General features: G+C 39.0%; 1 protein-coding gene across 3 annotated transcripts in view; it reads right to left on the bottom strand.

The window, feature by feature from the left end:
- Nucleotides 1–3,650: 3,650 nt before the first annotated feature.
- GPBP1 (GC-rich promoter binding protein 1) overlaps nt 3,651–18,421 on the bottom strand; it is a 42,071-nt gene continuing 27,300 nt past the window's right edge. For all 3 annotated transcript variants that reach the window (XM_068423389.1, XM_068423392.1, XM_068423390.1), the window contains exons 6-13: nt 17,750–17,973; nt 17,028–17,094; nt 13,590–13,774; nt 12,645–12,785; nt 11,992–12,156; nt 8,274–8,458; nt 5,263–5,365; nt 3,651–4,136 (exon numbers count right to left, since the gene is read on the bottom strand). In XM_068423389.1, coding sequence (XP_068279490.1) covers nt 3,978–4,136; nt 5,263–5,365; nt 8,274–8,458; nt 11,992–12,156; nt 12,645–12,785; nt 13,590–13,774; nt 17,028–17,094; nt 17,750–17,973 — 1,229 coding nt within the window. In that variant the 3' untranslated portion in view covers nt 3,651–3,977. The remainder of the gene's footprint in view (nt 4,137–5,262; nt 5,366–8,273; nt 8,459–11,991; nt 12,157–12,644; nt 12,786–13,589; nt 13,775–17,027; nt 17,095–17,749; nt 17,974–18,421) is intronic.

The following is an 18,421-nucleotide window of genomic DNA, read 5'->3' as shown; positions in this document are numbered from 1 at the left end:
TTCACTCACTGAGGCACCTACAAGAGCTGACAGCTCAGTATGACCTGGACATAGTTTATAACAAGCTTTTGGTTTTGCTACTTGTGCTTCTTGCAAATTTGCCCTCCTTTTCTAATGATTTAGTTATTTTATCTGTTTAATCAAGGTAGAGGAAAATAAAAACACTTGCCATCAACCACAGCTGGTGTATCACAGCCTTTTTAAGACTTTTTTTTTTTTTTTTTTTTTTTTGCCATTGGGGAAGTTTCACCCTTTGAAAATGTTGAGATGTCTCTGGCAGACAGAGAGAGCAGATGATCTCCCAGGCTCCTTCCAGCATCACGGTTCTCTGATTCTGTGAATAATGAAGTAATTTTCTAAAGGCATTTGTGCTGACTGCACTTATAGATATGGTTAATTCATTAGATTGCCCATTAATAATAAAGCAGAACATCGCTATGGAGAGAATATTGTACTTATTACCAACAATGCTCCAGAGATCTGTGGGGTGTAGGACTTTGCTTCTCTTAATATATAACTGTTATTTCTATAATGTTATGCCACTAAAGAAGATCTCATTTAACCAGCTCTGCTCATCATCTTTCACCTGCTGTATAATTGTGATTTGATCAATTTCCTTCACACTTGCTAACATTTCTCAAAGACTGGGATAACAAGCATCAAAAATCTACTTCAGAATCTTGATTGGGTCCAATATGCATCAATGGACAACTTTACTGTAATTAACACTTTTCAGGAAAGATAACTAGCTTCTCTTAGCAGTTAAGAGAGAAAAAGGCCCTGTACAAGTCAGCAAGGAAGGCCTCTGGTCATTCTAGATGAGGTAAAGGAGCTCCAGCTCCCTACCAGAAACACAGGTACCCTCCACACCATCAGCAGACAGAGGGCACATCCCTCACCATCAGAAAATCAGTGAGTGACTCATCACTCATCTCTCTTTTGAAGAAGGATGGAAAGGGGAACCAGGAAGATATGGTTCTCTGCCAACAGAGGATGAAGAGGAGAAATGGCGGTGACTGCAAATCGTACAGCAGTGCCCTGTCTGCATGCAGCAATCAGTGATTACTGTCATTAAAGTCAAGCTCTTTCAGCCCAGCACTGGCGAACTATCGCCAGCAGACATTGTTTAACATCCAAAGCTTGACAGAACCTACTAAGGGAACGGGCAAGCTTAGCCCACCAACTTCTTAAGCCTTTAAGGCAGACTTCCTTGCTGGTGTTTAAGCAGGAAAACAAGGGAGGATGTATCCTGTGAATGGATCATGGTTTAGGTTCAACAGAAGAGAAAAGCCAGTGAACTACTAAAATTGTCCTGGGAAAGGAACAAAGTTAAAGATGGAAAATGTTGCATTGTTACATACTAGAGAATCAGATTTCATTATGCTTTACATCCTCAAGCACTGAACAAAAGGGTGGGGACAGCATAAAAGAAAGCTTTCATACATTTTATGGAAGTAAAATATGAAAACCAAGCTTTGTTTCAAGTGACATTTCCCAGGAAAACAAAAATCAAAAACTCAACTGAAAACAGCATTTCTCAGTGACCACTACTCAGCTTTCCCGTAAGTAAATATAACATAAGGCAATCCAGTTCCCAGTGGAAACATCAAAGCTTCCCCACTTCCAAACTGCGGTGAAGGGCAAACTAAAGTAACAGAGCAGGCAGGTAACCATTTAAGCTAGGGGTTATGTAGGCCTCTGACGCGCCTCTGAACTAGCAGAATGGCCCACTGTATAGGACTGGAACTGAATCCACAAGTATCAGTTGATTAATGCTGTGTGTCCGCACATCATCGAATCACAGTATCAAACACACCAGACTTCAGAAATGCAAACACGGTGTAGTAGGAGTACAGAGTAATTATGTCATGTATATATTATGTCCAGGACAGACAACACACCAGACGTAAGAGAAGAAGCCACAATAGAAAAGAACTTACAAAGGCTGTAAAGGCATTTCATTCCCCAAAGCAAAACCACTGCTCAATTCCTGCTACCTCCTTTGCTCCCACCTCATTATAACCAGTGCTTCCATTACCAGCTTCAGGATCTAAACTAGCAAAACAGAAGTACTAAGTGTAACAATTACTTTCTCTAAAGAGAATTTTCTCAATGGCAACCAGTAAATTTCCCAAGTCTATACACTTAACATATCTTCCCAAAGGGTTAATTACAGAGGTGACACTTGTTATTGAACTGAATAAAGAGGGAAAAAAAAGTCTATGTCCTACTTTGAGAAATACCAAGGCAAAAAAGTTTTCACTGAGTAATAAAAACAGGGTATTCACATACAACTAAGTAATTAGGATAGGGAGAAGATCCTGTTGACAGGATGTGAAAACCGAAAAGGGAATAGACTACACCAAGGAGTCAAAGTTAGTAAAAAAAAATGCACAAGAGAGGAAGGAGAAAGGTGTGTAAGGCATACAGGTAGGGAAGATTTCATTACTGATATGGCAGCTTTCTCTTAAAAAAAAAAAGGAACATTTTTATCCTCTTAGACAATAAAATGGCGTATTTCAATACATTGTGCCAAAATTAAGTACATCAACATTTGCATGCCTGTTCCAAGACAAAAACTGACCTCTTCAATAGAAATCTCTATTTAAAGTAATTAAAAAAAACTAAAACATACCACTTTTGGCCCAAAATTGGTAGATGACACTTTATAAAAAGTGTCTTTTCCTAAAGAAGTTAAATATGGTCAAAATCTCAGCATTCATAAATATTTTTTGCTTTAGAGTTATAAATTGCAAATTATTTACTATAAGAAATAGTACAATTCAAAAATATCTTGAAGGGGGAATGTCTACCTATATATATAAACTACGCTATAAATGTATGTGACATCACCAATAGCAGTTGTGCTTATGAATTAATGCTACATAGTTTGTGTGTACAACCCTGTGGAAAATATTTAAAGAACTAAAATGAACCAAACAAAACTATGAATAATACATTATTGGTTTTTAAATGCATGGTCATAAAGAAAAAGTTTGACACAAAGTAAGCAAAACAGGTGCTTATTGCATAGATATACTTCTGCTGCTATAAAAGCAAGATCTGGTGATGAAAATATTTTTATCTCATTCTGAAATGCAGTCACTGCTGCCAGAGTACATTTAATATAAATGCAAACAAAACTTACTAGATTTAAAAACAATATCCTTGATGCTATGCACTGAGATAATACTCTGTAAATCAGTTTATTTTCCATGTAGTGGACAAAACCAGTCAGTGTAATTACTTTTCTGCATGTGAATAATAAAATCAAAGGGCTTATTTTCCCACAATGTGTTCACTGTGAGAATATTGGATCTTGCAATACCCCATAAAGCTTTCAATTTAAAGGTTAGTTCTAGAAATTTTTAACTGTAACATCAGGGTCTTTTGCCATTAGTAACAACGATTACACTACAAATGGCTAAAGAGCAGTTATGTGTGGAAGAAGTAGAACAGTACAACAGCTCAATTAAGGAAAAGAGTTTTAGTGCACTTTGTTCATTTTAGCCAACATGCTACGTTGCCCTTTTTGTGTACAAAGTGGACTCAAGGATTACCATTTTAAGAAACAAATGACTTGGCAAACAAAACACTGTGTCAAGCTGCCCTTTTTTTCCTTATAGACTTGGACATTTTAAGACAGAAGCTTTTCAAGACATTACACAATTTTTTTTATTATTAAATGAGAAAGTCTGATTCATTACATTGTCACATTGCTAGTCAGAAATGCTTCAGTGACGAAGAAAGTCAATACTGGGTCAACCCAAGTCCTCGTTCTACAACATTCGCTTACAAAGAAATTATAGTAATGTTCAACACACCCAACACAACATTCCTTGCTTTCTTCAGAGAAAAGTCCCATCATTCTTCCTCTAGTGGGTATGTTACTACATAAATTAGAAATTTTTTTTGGACAACATATCCCCAAATTTTCATGAGATCACAACGGGCTTCTACAGATGTTACAGAAGCCTTCACACATCATCATCATCTGATGTATCACTGCTGCTTGTCTCAGAATCCTCATTCTCCAGAGCAGGTTTGAAAGTGCTGTTTTTCCAGGGGCTACATTTAAAACCACAGATGAGGCCATTTTTCAAAATGCCGTTTTTACGAAGGCCATTTTTTTGTAACTGAAATGAGAAAACAAGCTGTATTTAGAGAAAGAAAAAGCTAAACACAACAATCTGTTGCTTTTCAACACTCTCTACATCTTCATCTCTGGGCTACATTAGATCCACAGCACTCCCTTTCCACATATACATCCAAAGGAAAACTCCCCTAAGAGCCCTCACTTCTTGGCCAGCCACCTGTATCCGATCACCTTCCATTGTGCTAAGCTCCTGCAGCCAACGAGAGCTTACCCTCTTCTCACCCACTTTCTCAGACATCTTGCCCCAGTGATCCCTCCTCCCACATGGTCTCTCCTGCGATGCAGTCCCTTTTTCCACCAGGACGCCATTATCTGTGCTAAGAAGGGCAGGGTCTGAAGTAAGGAAGGGGCCCAGCAGAGGAAAAGCAGCAGGGAGGAATGGGTATCCCAATCTGTCTACCTGATGCTGTTGGAAAGTCAAAGACACTGGAGAGAAACAATTGATTCTACAACAAGAAAGGAATTACTTCATTTCCACACATAGCCCAGAAGCTGGGCAATAAGCCAAGCATTTAAGAGTTTAATATTCCAAATGCTCTAATTAGTATGTGTGTGGCTAGACTCATGGAAATGCCAAATGTTCAGATTTAACATTGCACAAGATTCTCCCTTTCAGCTCCTCCTCACTGACCCCACCAGGTATATACAACACTTCCAATTTAAAAAAAATAAATTAAAAAAAAAATAAAGTCTAGATTGCCTTTTCAGACTTCATTACTAGTAAATTAAATGTCTCTCAATTTCCAACACAGAAAATTCAGATTTTGGAGAACCAAGGAAACTGCATAAAAACCTCGAAAGAAAACTCCCTTTTCTCAGGTTAAGCTGAGGAGCTGGAAAGCCTGTGCAATACTACTACCAGCAATGCTGAAACTACTCAGAAGCACTCCCTTACCCTTCCCTTGCTATTTTGAGAATAGGCCTTACCTACAATAGGCATTGGTCCCCTATCTTTTTAAAGCAACTGTTCTTCATAAAGCACAACACTGAAATGGTACTAAAACAGCAACATCCCTAACCATCAAAATTACTGCAGATCCTCCTCAAAGGTAGGCATTTAGGGTAGCCAACTACAAGTTCATAATGCAACATTAACTTGGTGTTACCTGTTCACTAATGACTCGGAATTCCCTCATCTCATCCTCTGTTAGCGGAGCACATGTTTCATCATTTTCACTGTCTTCCTGCCAGCCCATCTCCTTTAACAACCTTTAAATTAAAAAGGACAACATTAAGGAATTTTCTATATGCACTCAGACATTTCAAGCTCTGCCTCCATATATGTGTGAAGATTTGTAACAAATGGATTAATCAGTCCATAATTGTTTTTAGACAAACTCTTACATAAATGTAGGTTAAAAGCCTTACAAAAGATACACAAAGCATAGAAGATGAGAAGTTCTCAGGCTCTTCACAGTTGACCCTGTTTTACCACTACACATGGTAAAAACTGTACCTTGATTTTAAGGCACAAAATCTGTGTCAGGTGGGAAAATAAGAATGTGTTTCCTTTGCATAACTGCTCTGGTGGAGCAGCAGTGTACCCCCTTGAAAACGGTACGAAGAGACAAAGACTCACACTGAGGGAATCTGCATATTTTCCTAGATAACAGAGCAGCCATGAGGAATACTGGTGGTGTCGCTGGGAACCAATCTGGGATGCAATGGCCTCATTTAGTTTCTTTTTTCTAGCACATGCTAATGTCAGAGCCAGGATAGGCTCCTTTGCAATTGCGTCTCACCCAAAGGTAGATGCTGCTATTTCAGCACAGACTACAACTAGGAGTGAGTTTTGGGATGAGGGGAGGAAAAGAAACAAGAGACAGATTCCTCTTGTGACTAAGCTTGAAATATCCAAAGATGCAACAATCAACATGTTTTAGCTAGTGCCAGAAGTGGGACAGCAGTATCTGAGCAGGAAGAAAGTGGTTTTACAGGTAAAGACGCTGTGAAAACGGGGGTTATCTGAGGGTGAAGACACCGTGACATTTAACAATGAAGGCAGTATGTTGCCTTGCTGCAAAGTTTTTGCCAAAAGGATCAGCACCTTCTCCAGGCAAACCATGCGCCTGTTGACCTTAAATGTTAAAGGAGGTTAAAGCTATTTCACAAAAAATAAAGAGGTTTCTAAAGTATATGCCAGAACTGACACAAGGAACTGACACACGAAACTGACGCTTGGAGCTGAAGAATGGTGAATATACTAAAACAGGGAAGATGCACTCACAGTTGATGTCATGTGCCAGGTACTTCATTTAGCCAGCTGTCAGGAAAAAAAACACCCTTCAACATAACCCTCCCCACAAAGAACTCTAGCTCCCAATACAATATGCAGGCAAACTTGGAGGCGACCAATGACACCAATGGCTGTTGTTAAAACCATAATAAAAGCCTGGAATTGTAGAAGGAGAAGGGGAGAACAGCACTACTCTGTTTAAAAAAAAAAAAAAAGGTTAACAGGACAATAACAGAAATGGAAATTATATCCTCTGTAGTATTTGGACCAAATTGGACAGTGTTATAGCTAGGAACAATTAAATCATCAGGAAGCAGCAGAAATAATATACAAGTCATCCAAAACTCTCTTTTAAGAGAATTACATACATTTGTATAGACATACAGAAAAAGACTCGCAATACCAAATGCAGTTAAATAATAGTTGTATTTTTGGCAACAGTAATTTGAGTTAGAAAGTTTTACTGCAAGCAAGCTGTTAACACTATTATGTACAATAAAGTGAATAGTTATAAAGTTCCTGTTAATGTAAATAAAATTTAGGGCTATGGCTAATCAACTTTTAAGCAACGTTGTCTAAAGTTAACAGGACCATTGTTCCTTTAAAGTGACACTAGGCTTCTAGAACGGTTAAAAGTGTGAACTACACAAAAAATTAAACTTCACATTAGCAAACTTGACACCAACAGGATGGCTGCATGTTGGAAACTTCCCCAGCAGAAGGGAAGCCCAAGATATGTTTTGTACAAGATGTGCCAATATTGTTAACTAGGTATGCACAAGTATCTTGTAAGATAAGCTGTTCACTTCAAGTCCAATTTACCACAAAAAGGCTTACCATCGCATCTGTCTACATGCATGCAGAGGTCACAGCCAAAGGGCTGGGACAATATGGAGACAGCCTCTCCAGGATACCACAAAGGAACAACACTTGCCCAGAAACCCTATGAAGGCTAAAGTCATTTGAACTGAAAAATGAGAGTTAGGTTTGCCTCCTATCTTCTAGTCAAAAAGTTGTAATCAGCAGCCTCTAGTGGCCAAAGATTTCTGTCTCCATAGCCAATGGTGGGAAAAAAAGGAACAGAGCAGGGTGCATTTCACTTTTCATACTCATGAGGGATAAGAGGTCATGAAAGTTTCCTCTGCAGGTAGTACAAAAGGGGAAGTTCTCTAGTCCAACATATATCTATAATCTCTCACTAAAAAAAAAAAAAAAAAAAAAAAAAAAAAAAATCTATCTAATCAATCACTGCAATTCTGTAGTTGCCAGAAAGAGTAAGAATCTGACAGAGCTCATGACAAGCCCATCTCCAGACTGAGTTGTGTTTTCCCAGCTGCATCATTCTCATCTCTACCAGTTGCTTCTGTGGTTACTTTTATGAGATAACTAGAATTGTTTCAAACTATTTTTGAAGTTACCTTCTCCCTTTCCAGTGCATGGTCTTGTGATATCACTGACAGTGTCAATTAGTCAGCTACAGAACAATTAATTACTTTAACAATGAGGAAAAACTCACCGGAGTTTTACATAAGATGCAGCATTTAAAGTATTATTAATACAAATAGCAACTACATGCATTGTTCCTCCTAGACATGCAGACCAAAATCAGAGGGATGAAGTCACTATGCAGTTTGCTTTATTTCTTTATAAGGAAATACCTCAAATTTTTTAGTAAGCAAGTTTAAGTCAGTACACAAGTCTAGTAGAAACTATGTGTATTCCACGTTCAATTAGTACATGGCTAAAAGTTAAACTCTGACAATACTCATTAAACATTTTATGTGTTCTCAGTTTTCAGTTTCTGACTTCTGAACTAGTAAGAATTTATGACGTGCTCACTTACCATGAATGAACACTCTTTATGTTATATAAAGTACATACCTATGCTCTGCCTCAAGTGAGCTTGAAAGAATATCTGCCTGAGGAAAAGCTGAAGATCGAATGATCCGCTGAGATGTAATTGAAGCATTGCCATTCTCCTGTGGAATTTCATTTTCAAAGTTTCGGTTTATATCTCGCTCATGATGAGGACTGTTGCTGTTAAGCAAGTTGAAGGACTTATCATCCTGTTAAAAATAATTATATATTACAAAATTTGAAAGTTAATTACATTCACAAGTAAGTGTCTGCAAATGCTGTAATTCAGTGATTCCATTTAATTTAAGTTTAAATGGAGATACTCCATACTACACTTTGGGGGTAATTCTGTTCATACTTCCAGAGTTTGCAATACCTGGATACTACAGAAATCTTAAGTTATGCCACTGATCAAGTAATGTGGAAAGTAACACCCATGCTCTGCCTCACTTTTTTCTACAAAGTTTCAAACATATCTTAACATTCAAACTTATTTAAGCTGCCTTTCATACTTACAGAAATAACAGGTTATCTGTTGAACTAACAAAAAAATGCTCCTAATTAAATATCAGAGCCATCCATGTGTGTCAGGAGAAGTTTGAAAGCACAAGTTCTCAAGTTTACTTAGTGTAAGGGGCAGGTCACAGCCACCATACCTCAACCTGCAAATTAATCTGCCACAAGTTCAGAAAGACTGGATGCTACTCTTTAAGTTCAGACAACAACTTCCCCTATGCACATGCACTCACCACAGCTTCTCAGGCTCCATTTGACAATGCATTTGACATATGTATCACAAAGATAATATGAACTCCAGACAATTTAAGAAGAGAAACGCCCACCAAGTTCATGTACTATTTTCAGAATTCTGAAGCTCAAGACAGTGTTTCCCAATATCTTTTTAATCTTAAATCAAAATCTTTGTGTATTTCTTAAACACACATGAACATTACCCCCACACCCATCTCAAGGTGCTCAGCCACAGAATGCCTAATGGAAAGATGCAGACCTTTCTTAACTCACACATAGAGCTAAGTTGTACCGTCCCATTACAGCAAATCTAATTTTGCCTGAAATAGGAACAGGGTCAGAAAAGTCAACTTTACTTTTATGAGCAATGCACACTGGCACTGTTTCTTTTTTAACATCTCTGAATCTAAATAGAACTTCCTCAAAACCACTCATTTATCCGGCTGATTTGTAATTTATGGTGTGTTTTTTTTTTTGTTTTGTTGAAACACTTTAAACCACTCATTTACAGCAAACAGGCTTGTAATCACCTCATCCTGAATACTACAATACCTATCTTCACTTGGACTGTGTATGACAATTATGCTTATGGCTTGTTGGTGGCTGGCAGCACTGACACAAATATTCTCTGGTGTCAGCCAAGCACTGCATAAACCAATTCAGATTGCAAGAAACCTGACACATATTATATACAGACAGCACAGGTCTCCAAGTTCTCAATTAGGAAGTAAAAACAGGTTCTTTATCGATGCATAAATTGAACTATCTGTTGACAGGACAAGGGGCAACAGGTGCAAGCTGGAACACAGGAGGTTCCGCATAAATATGAGGAAAAACTTCTTTACAGTGAGGGTGACCGAACACTGGAACAGGCTGCCCAGAGAGGTTGTGGAGTCTCCTTCTCTGGAGACATTCAAAACCTGCCTGGACACGTTCCTGTGTGATATGATCTAGGTAATCCTGCTCCGGCAGGGGGATTGGACTAGATGATCTTTTGAGATCCCTTCCAATCCCTAACATTCTGTGATTCTGTGACTATTGCTCCTATGACTAGATCAAGAATAGAGAACTTCTGTCTATCTAAACACAGTAATTAGAAAGGAAATGGTTTGAGAAGCAGAACCAAGTTTTTCCATTAATTCTTTTGTAGGATAACTAACCGCCAAGGTATGAAACACTGCCCTCCACAAGTCTATGGGGCCGGATGGGATTCACCCAAGGGTACTGAGGGAGCTGGTATAAGTGCTCACCAGGCCACTTTCCATCATTTATCAGCAGTCCTGGCTAATTGAGGAGGTCCCAGTTGACTGGAAATTAGCAAATGTGACACTCACCCACAAGAATGGCTGGAAGGACGATCCAAGAAACTACACGCCTGTCAGTCTGACCTTGGTGCTGAGGAAGGTTATGGAGAAGATCATCTTGAGTGCCATCAAATGGCACGTACAGGATAACCAGGCGATCAGGCCCAGTCAGCATGGGTTTATGAAAGGCAAGTCCTGCTTGACTAATCTGATCTCCTCCTGTGACAAGGTGACCCGCTTAGTGGATGAGGGAAAGGCTGTGGATGTGTCTACCTGGACTTGAGTAAAGTCTTTGATACCATTTCTCACAGCATCCTCCTGGAGAAACTGGCTGCTCATGGCCTTAAGTGTACGCCTGTACACTTCACTGGGTAAAAAACTGGCTCGATGGCCAAGCACAAAGAGTTGTGGTGAATGGAGCTAAACACAGTTGGTGGCCGGTCACAAGTGGTGTTCCCCAGGGCTCAGTACTGGGGCCAGTTCTCTTTAAGATCTTTATCAATAATCTGGATGAGGGGATCGAGTGCACCCTCAGTAAGTTCACAGAAAACACTAAGTTGGGTGTGAGTGTTGATGTGCTTGAGGGTAGGAAAGCTCTGCAGAGGGATCTGGACAGGCTGGATCAATGGGCTGAAGCCAATTGTATGAGGTTCAACAAGGCCAAGTGTCGGGTCCTGCACAAATAATCCCATGCAATTTTACAGGCTTGGGGAAGAGTGGCTGGAAAGCTGCCTGGAAGAAAAGGACCTGGGGGTGCTGGTCAACAGCCGGCTGAATATGAGCCAGCAGTGTGCCCAGGTGGCCAAGAAGGCCAGCATCATCCTGGCTTGTATCAGAAATAGTGTGGCCAGCAGGACTAGGGAAATGATCGTCCCCCTGTACTCGGCACTGGTGAGGCTGCACCTCCAATACTGTGTTCGGTTTTGGGCCCCTCACTACAAAAAAGACATTGAGGTGCTGGAGTGAGTCCAGAGAAAGGCAACAAAGCTGGTGAAGGGTCTAGAGCACAAGTCTTATGAGGAGTGGCTGAGGGAACTGGGGTTGTTTAGCCTGGAGATAAGTAGGCTCGGAGAAGACTACATGAAAGGAGGTTGTGGCCAGCTAGGTGTTGGTCTCTCTTCCCAAGTAACAAGCGATAGGATGAGAGGAAACTGCCTGAAGTTGCGCCAGGGGAGGTTTAGGCTGGATATCAGGAAAAATTTCTTCAGCAAAAGGGTTGTCAAGGATTGGAACAGGCTGCCCAGGGAAGTGGTTCAGTCACCACACCTGGATGTAAAGGACATGTATATGTGGTGTATATATGGGACATGGTTTAGTGGTGGACTTGACAGTGTTAGGTTAACGGGTGGACTCAATGATCTTAAGGGTCTTTCCCAACTTAAATGATTCTATGATTAGGTTAGTGTACTAAGCTTCATTTAGTCTATTTATTGTTGCTAAAGACAGAGATGTACCTGAGTTATTAACATGTATGAAGAGACACTGCAGAAAGAAAAAAATAAACTACTAAGAAGCACTGGAGGAAAAGTAGTACTTGGAACAATTTTAAATTCATCAACATGTAATTCCTTTCCTTCATGTAGAGATCCAAGACCATGACTTAACAGCTGTTTACAGCAAAATAAGTAGTTTATGGTCTGTCTGAAAAGTACTACTGCTGGATCTACAATAGGTATGAACAAAACTACCTTCTCTTGCCCAGGACGATTCTCGTCTTCATGTTCCTCTTCCACTCTATCTCGTTTCAATGCTTTCAAAAATTCACTCTTCTTATCAGTCCGCATTCTTGTCAATTTCGTTAAACGAGGCTGACCAACTTTGTCAACAGGGGATGAAGAATTTGACCTATTACACTAATGTAGAAAGTCAGAAAAAGAAAGAATATTAGAAGTTTATTCATTTAGAAAACTTTGAATGAAAGACAAAAAGATTCCCTGGCACCTGTAGTTTCAGGTTTCACATACATCCACAGTCAAAAGCAGAAATTACTGAAATTTGTCATTTCAGTACATACAGTTCTTACATGTAAACCCAGAGATGCAGGTTTATGGAGCACTGCTAATGAAGAGTGGACCTTCTGAAGTGTACCATACCATTAGCAGTTTTGATGTTTAAACCTATCAGGTTATACTTCCTAATGCACCATTTTTTTACTCCAAATCAATCCTACAAAGCAAATTGTGCAGTACTTAAAGGCCAGTGATATGCCTTCCATATTTCTCCCACATTAACTTCCAAAAAAACTTATTTAATACAATTCTGCTTAAAATGTACCGATGCCCTTATCTAACCAAATTAAACGTTTTATAGATTTGATAAAAAACTACACACGTTCCTTTACCTCTTTCACTGAATTTTGTGATACAGTAAATGCCCTGGCAGTTGAGTTGAAAGGACTGAAATTGCCAACACCATATGCAGATTCATGAGGAAATGGATTCCCAAGTTTATTTTCTTTTGCTTGGCTTTTCCACTGCGTAGGCTAAACAAAAATTTAAACAGAAATTAAAGAGTCATTAACTATAATGTGATTATTTTCAGAAATCTTCAGAAAAATGATTAAGCAAAAGCAAATCATAGCTACAACCATAATTAGTGCAAACACCTTTTCTCTTGTGGAAGAGACACTATGAGCAATTAATCCACTCACAAATACTGTTTATACTTTTTATATAAAGAGTAAAATTTCAAAACAATTAAGACCGTCATATTTGAGGTATTAAGAATCAAAATACGAGCCTTCAACAGCTGCAAGTATTGTTTTTCTAATGTAGAACATTAGAGAGTTAAGAACTACTCCATCATATGCTCTCAGGAGCACAGAAAAATTCCTGAAACAAAAATCAAGAGATGAACATGGACAGTTGCATTTGGAAAGGGATCAGAATGACACTAATAGGTTGCAGCATCATCTCTATCAATTATTGGGATAAATTCTGAAGGTACGTTATGTCAACTATCTCTCCCCACTAGGTATCTATTTTTCTGTTATAATCATATATACAAAAGGTACTGCTATTCTGTAAGTTAAAAACATCCTTTTCACTCTCACTCAGACAGCTCTTGCACTTCTCAAAAAAAGTAAATGAGAAACAAAGAGAGATCCAATTACAGTATAGTTTAAAAAGAAAAATAAGAAAAAGTTGTTTCCATTCACTTTTGGGGTGCGCTGCATTTAGCAAGAGTTGAAAACATAATACTCTGGGAACAGTACTCCCGGGGTGAAATAAGCAGATTCAGAATTACAGCATGATTTTTTTCAGCATGTTTTTCATCCAACACTCACCTTTGCAGGTGGAGTGACAGGTTTAGGGACTAATCCTTTATAAACACTTGTGCTAGTTCCATTCTTTACTGGCTGTGAATGAAGACTTCCTGCTACTGGGAATCCAGATATCTGCAGTTCTTTTGTACTGCCCTTTTTAATGACCAGCATTCTCGGAGATCTAGATTTAGGATTCAAAGGGTACTCTGGAAAAAAGAGAAGTGTGTATATATAAACATATGTGCATGAGTATACAGTCTTAAGTTTCTGGTTCGTAAGGTACTGGATAGCCCTATGGTCCAGAGCAAACAGGCATAAATCAGGAACTTAGTCCAGTATTAGTTCCACAAATAACACACTGTACAAACTTGGATAAACACATGTTCTGTTCCATTTTCTACAACCACCATTTGCAAAGTATTTCACTTGGCAATGCAGAAATTTTACTTTCAGAAAGTAAAGATATTCTTCAAAGAAGCCAGCTACGCAGTTCTTGTTTGCAAATCTAAAATCCAAATACTATTAGTTGTTCATAGTTACCTAATCTTCAAAAGAGATTATGGTTTTCATATTTCCCTTTAAGGTTACTAAAAGAATAATTACTATATATTTATTAACAGCTCAGTTTAGAGCTAAATGCTCCACACTGAGGCTCTATTAACACGCGACAAGAGATGGGCACTACTCCAGACCATGACAATGACCAGTTTCTCTATCTCCATGCCTCAGATGGGCATAACAGAACATTAAAGGTTACATTTCCACGTTCAAGAGAGCACTAATTAAGAGACATACAGTCAGCTGCCACACTAAGTAACTCACATTTAACAGTTTTAAACAACACTTCTTGAAAACAGTTCTAAAATTTTCAAAAAGTGAAAAAAATACTTCATTTTTTTTGCACATGTGTTCCAATGCACATGCTTTTCTACTTCACGGTCAGAGTCACCATATCCTACATTTAAAAAAACCTATCTTAAAGCATAAATGACTTCAGCTTTGTTTAGTAGGCAGATGTTACAAAACATTTGTGATAACGGTATACTTAGATCTCATTAAACTTTATGAAAAGACTTTTCATAATACTCGCATGCTCCCATCACATATACACAAGGTAAAATTGACAACACCAAGCTGAGTGGTGTGGTTGACACACCTGAGGAGAAAGGATGCCATTCAGAGACCATTCAGGCTTCAGAAATGGGCCCATGTGAACCTCCTCAGGTTCAACAAGACCAAGTGCAAGGTCCTACATGCAGGTTGGGCAACCCCTGGTATCAATACAGGCTGGGGGAAGAAGGAATTAAGAGCAGCCCTGCAGAGAAGGACCTGGGGGTACTGGTGGATGAAAATGTGGACATGAGCCGGCAATATGCACTCGCAGCCCAGAAAGCCAACTGTATCCTGGGCTGCATCAAAAGAAGTGTGGCCAGCAGGTCAAGGGAGGTGATTCTGCCCCTCTACTCTGCTCTGGTGAGACCCCACCTGCAGTACTGTGTCCAGCTCTGGAGCCCTCAGCACAGGAAAGACATGGATCTGCTTGAATGGGTCCAGAGGAGGGCCACAAAAATAATCAGAGGGCTGGAACACCTCTCCTAAGAGGACAGGCTGAGAGAGCTGGGGTTGTTCAGCCTAGAGAAGAGAAGGCTCTGGGGAGACCTTATTGCAGCCTTTCAGTACTTAAAGGGGGCCTATAAGAAAGATAGGGACAGACTTTTTAGTAGGGCCTGTAGCGACAGGACAAAGGGTAATGGCTTTAAACTACAAGAGGGTAGATTCAGACTTGATTTAAAGAAGAAATTTTTTACAGTGAGGGTGGTGAAACAGTGGAACAGGTTGCCCAGAGAGGTGGTTGATGCCTCATCCCTGGAAACATTCAAGGTCAGGCTAGATGGGGCTCTGAGCAACCTGATCTAGTCGAAGTTGTCCCTGCTCAGTGCAGGGGGGGTTGGACTAGATGACCTTTGAAGGTCCTAGTCCTCCAACCCAAACTATTCTATGATACTATGATATGGAATCTAACAGAAGCATACATTTTTAATCGCCATTAGAAGCAGATGGTAACTTTCTTTCTGTCCTGAATATTGTTTCCTTTAAAAGGGAACAGTAGCCTTAATTTCAGTTTTTCAATTACAAAACAAAGTTTACAATAGCAGAGCTGTAATAAAGATACCAAGCTGTAAGCTGTAACAAGCCACTGCACTGTAGCTTACAGGTTGGACTATATGATCTTTAAAGGCCCCTTCCAAACCAAACCACTCTATGATTTTATGTAGCTAATGGAACTGTCCTTCCTTTGCTTCTGAAGAGTGATACCCAAAAAGCCTGGAAAGTTTGCCCTCCTTCAGATCAAACTGAGCCACATCACGCAGCAGCCACAGCCAGAGTGCTGCAAAGGTTGTAAAACACTCAAAACTGCTATGTAATTCTTCCCAACTTGATTAGGAAAGAATTTAGTTATTGTTACTCTTTCATTGAAAGATAACTGTATTTCCTGACTTTCACATGCAAGCTACTAAACACACAAAATGGAAAGCAGTCCTAGTGTTTAGGGTCCTGCAAAAGTTCTTAGCAATTAGATATTTATATTGAGGGGTTGGCCTATATCTAGTGTTACATAAGAATGCAAAACATACTGGGGAAGTATGAGAAAAAGAACCAGCAAATTAAAGTACCATTTAAAATGAGCAACAAGTTTCAGATCTCAGTATTAGGAACAGTTTAAGTAGTAGCTTTTATGTAATTAAAGTTATTTCTTCATAAAGAGAAAGGTTCTTATCTTGAGTATATTTATTACTTTAAAACCTGTGCAGTCTAAAGCTGCCACCTTCTGAAGGGTGAACAACTGACTACATAAAGCCCACAGAACTGTAAAGTGGTAGCCAAATTTAATCAGGAAGAGATGAGAAAACAATCCCAGATTACAGTTCAGTTCAAGGCTCACTCTCAGGATTGGATTTGTTATAAGTAATTCGTAAACACAACCAACATTTCAAGACATTCGCTTCCAGGAAGAGATCTTAAACCTCTGCAAGCTAACCTGTTCTTCCTAGCCCTCCCAGGTTCCTCTCCAAATGCTTCCAACAGCTCTGATCAGTCAGAAGCATTCTTTTATGAAGTCTTCAGCTAGCAATCACATCACTAGTTTAGGTGACCAAACTTTGTTGCATTTCCTCTTGAAAATAAAGGTGAAGATAAATTCTTGACATCTTTACAAAAAAAGATGTATACTTGTTCTGGGAAAGAATCCTAGTTGTGGCTGCATCTACGGACCAACAGACTGATATTCAAATACAAGTGTTACCTCTTTAACAAAAAGATACTTAGAGTGAAATAATATTGAAATTTACTCAATTTCAATCTATACCTTTATAATTCTAAACAAAATCCTATGTTTCAAATAGAACAACTTCAGATCTCCGCTACATTTTTACATTTAAAAACATCAAAAATACTCACCCCACACACCTGCAGCTAAAGATTTATTCTGGTTTGCTTCCCTCTCATATTCAGGGTTCAAAGATGGCTGAAAAAAAGTTTTATCATTATTAAAAAAAAATAAGTCTTGAATTCTGGGAACAATGAAATAAGAGTCACAATAATATTGGCAGTATGACCTCTGCTGTCACAGATTTTTAAATGGAGACAGACTAGACACTTCCCCCTGCGACCCAAATAGGTCAATGCTCACTTGTTTCTCTTCTCCAACAAAACATCTCAGGCAGCAGTCAATACCATTAAATGAACTGGCCAGAGAAAGCAAAAAATAGCTATATATCATTCTTTAAAGAGGAAGCTCACCCCTCCTCTTACATCCTACAACTCTAGGCTGAAGCACAGGATCTCAAAGGGCCATTGGCAGAAAGATCACTTCATTAGTACTTCAGATTTCCAGTAAAGTTAACTGTGTAGAATTTAATACATACACATACCACAGTAAACTGGAACCCACTTGTAGTTTCACTTAAACACTTAAGTGACAGTAGTAAACATATAACAACAAAAACTGCATATAAAAGGAGAAGAAAGTTAGTGGACAAATGACTAACCCCCTCTTACCTATGGTAAGGGTGGTCCCTTATATGATGATTTGAAACTGGTGAAATCTCATGAGGTAGCTTGTAATGGACAAAATGGCACTTGCGCAAACAATGAAACCTTGTTTATTATAATTAACTTACAAAATCCTCAGCCTCAAACTGTTTGGGAACTTCTTTGTCTTCCTTCTTCCCGGTTTCATTATCAGGTACATTGTTTTCACGCAGTCCTTGGGCTTTTCCACAGTGGAAAGTGCTGGTACGACCACGGGAACCTCCACCATGGTATCCCCCACGATGGTTTGTATTTTCTGTACCATTTCTGCCTTGTGAATGCCAGCCATTCTTCTCTTTTCTCCCAAAATGCCCTTAGATTTTTAAATTTTAAAGAAATGTAACCACAAACAATTTTAAAAGAATATTCTACTTTTGCAAAATTGTTAGAGAAGTTAAGTCAGCAGCTCTATACTCTGGGACGTGATAACCTAGTAAACTTAAGTTTGCATTCATGTAAGCAGCGGGGAAGAATCTTACAAAACAGTGCCAGAGAAAGAGGATAGCAGCCTAACATTAAGACAAGTCAGCCTTCTTTTCTGGCTGCTCACTTATATGTTGTTGGCTAGAATATTAACTCAACACTCTTCTTAAGAGAGAAATACACATGGAATCACACTATAAAACCAACCTTTAGTCATCACATTCTCTCCCAGAAGATCTGTCTTTCCATTATCTCTATTTTACTACAGAGTAAGAATTTAGCATAGGACAGCTATTATCAGACTTTTTTCCTAGCTACAGGGCTACAAAGCAATAATG

Source organism: Nyctibius grandis, chromosome Z (genome assembly GCF_013368605.1).
Source record: "Nyctibius grandis isolate bNycGra1 chromosome Z, bNycGra1.pri, whole genome shotgun sequence".
NCBI lineage: Eukaryota > Metazoa > Chordata > Aves > Nyctibiiformes > Nyctibiidae > Nyctibius > Nyctibius grandis.
Note: the sequence above shows the minus strand (reverse complement) of the source record. Positions and strands in the feature narration are given on the sequence as shown.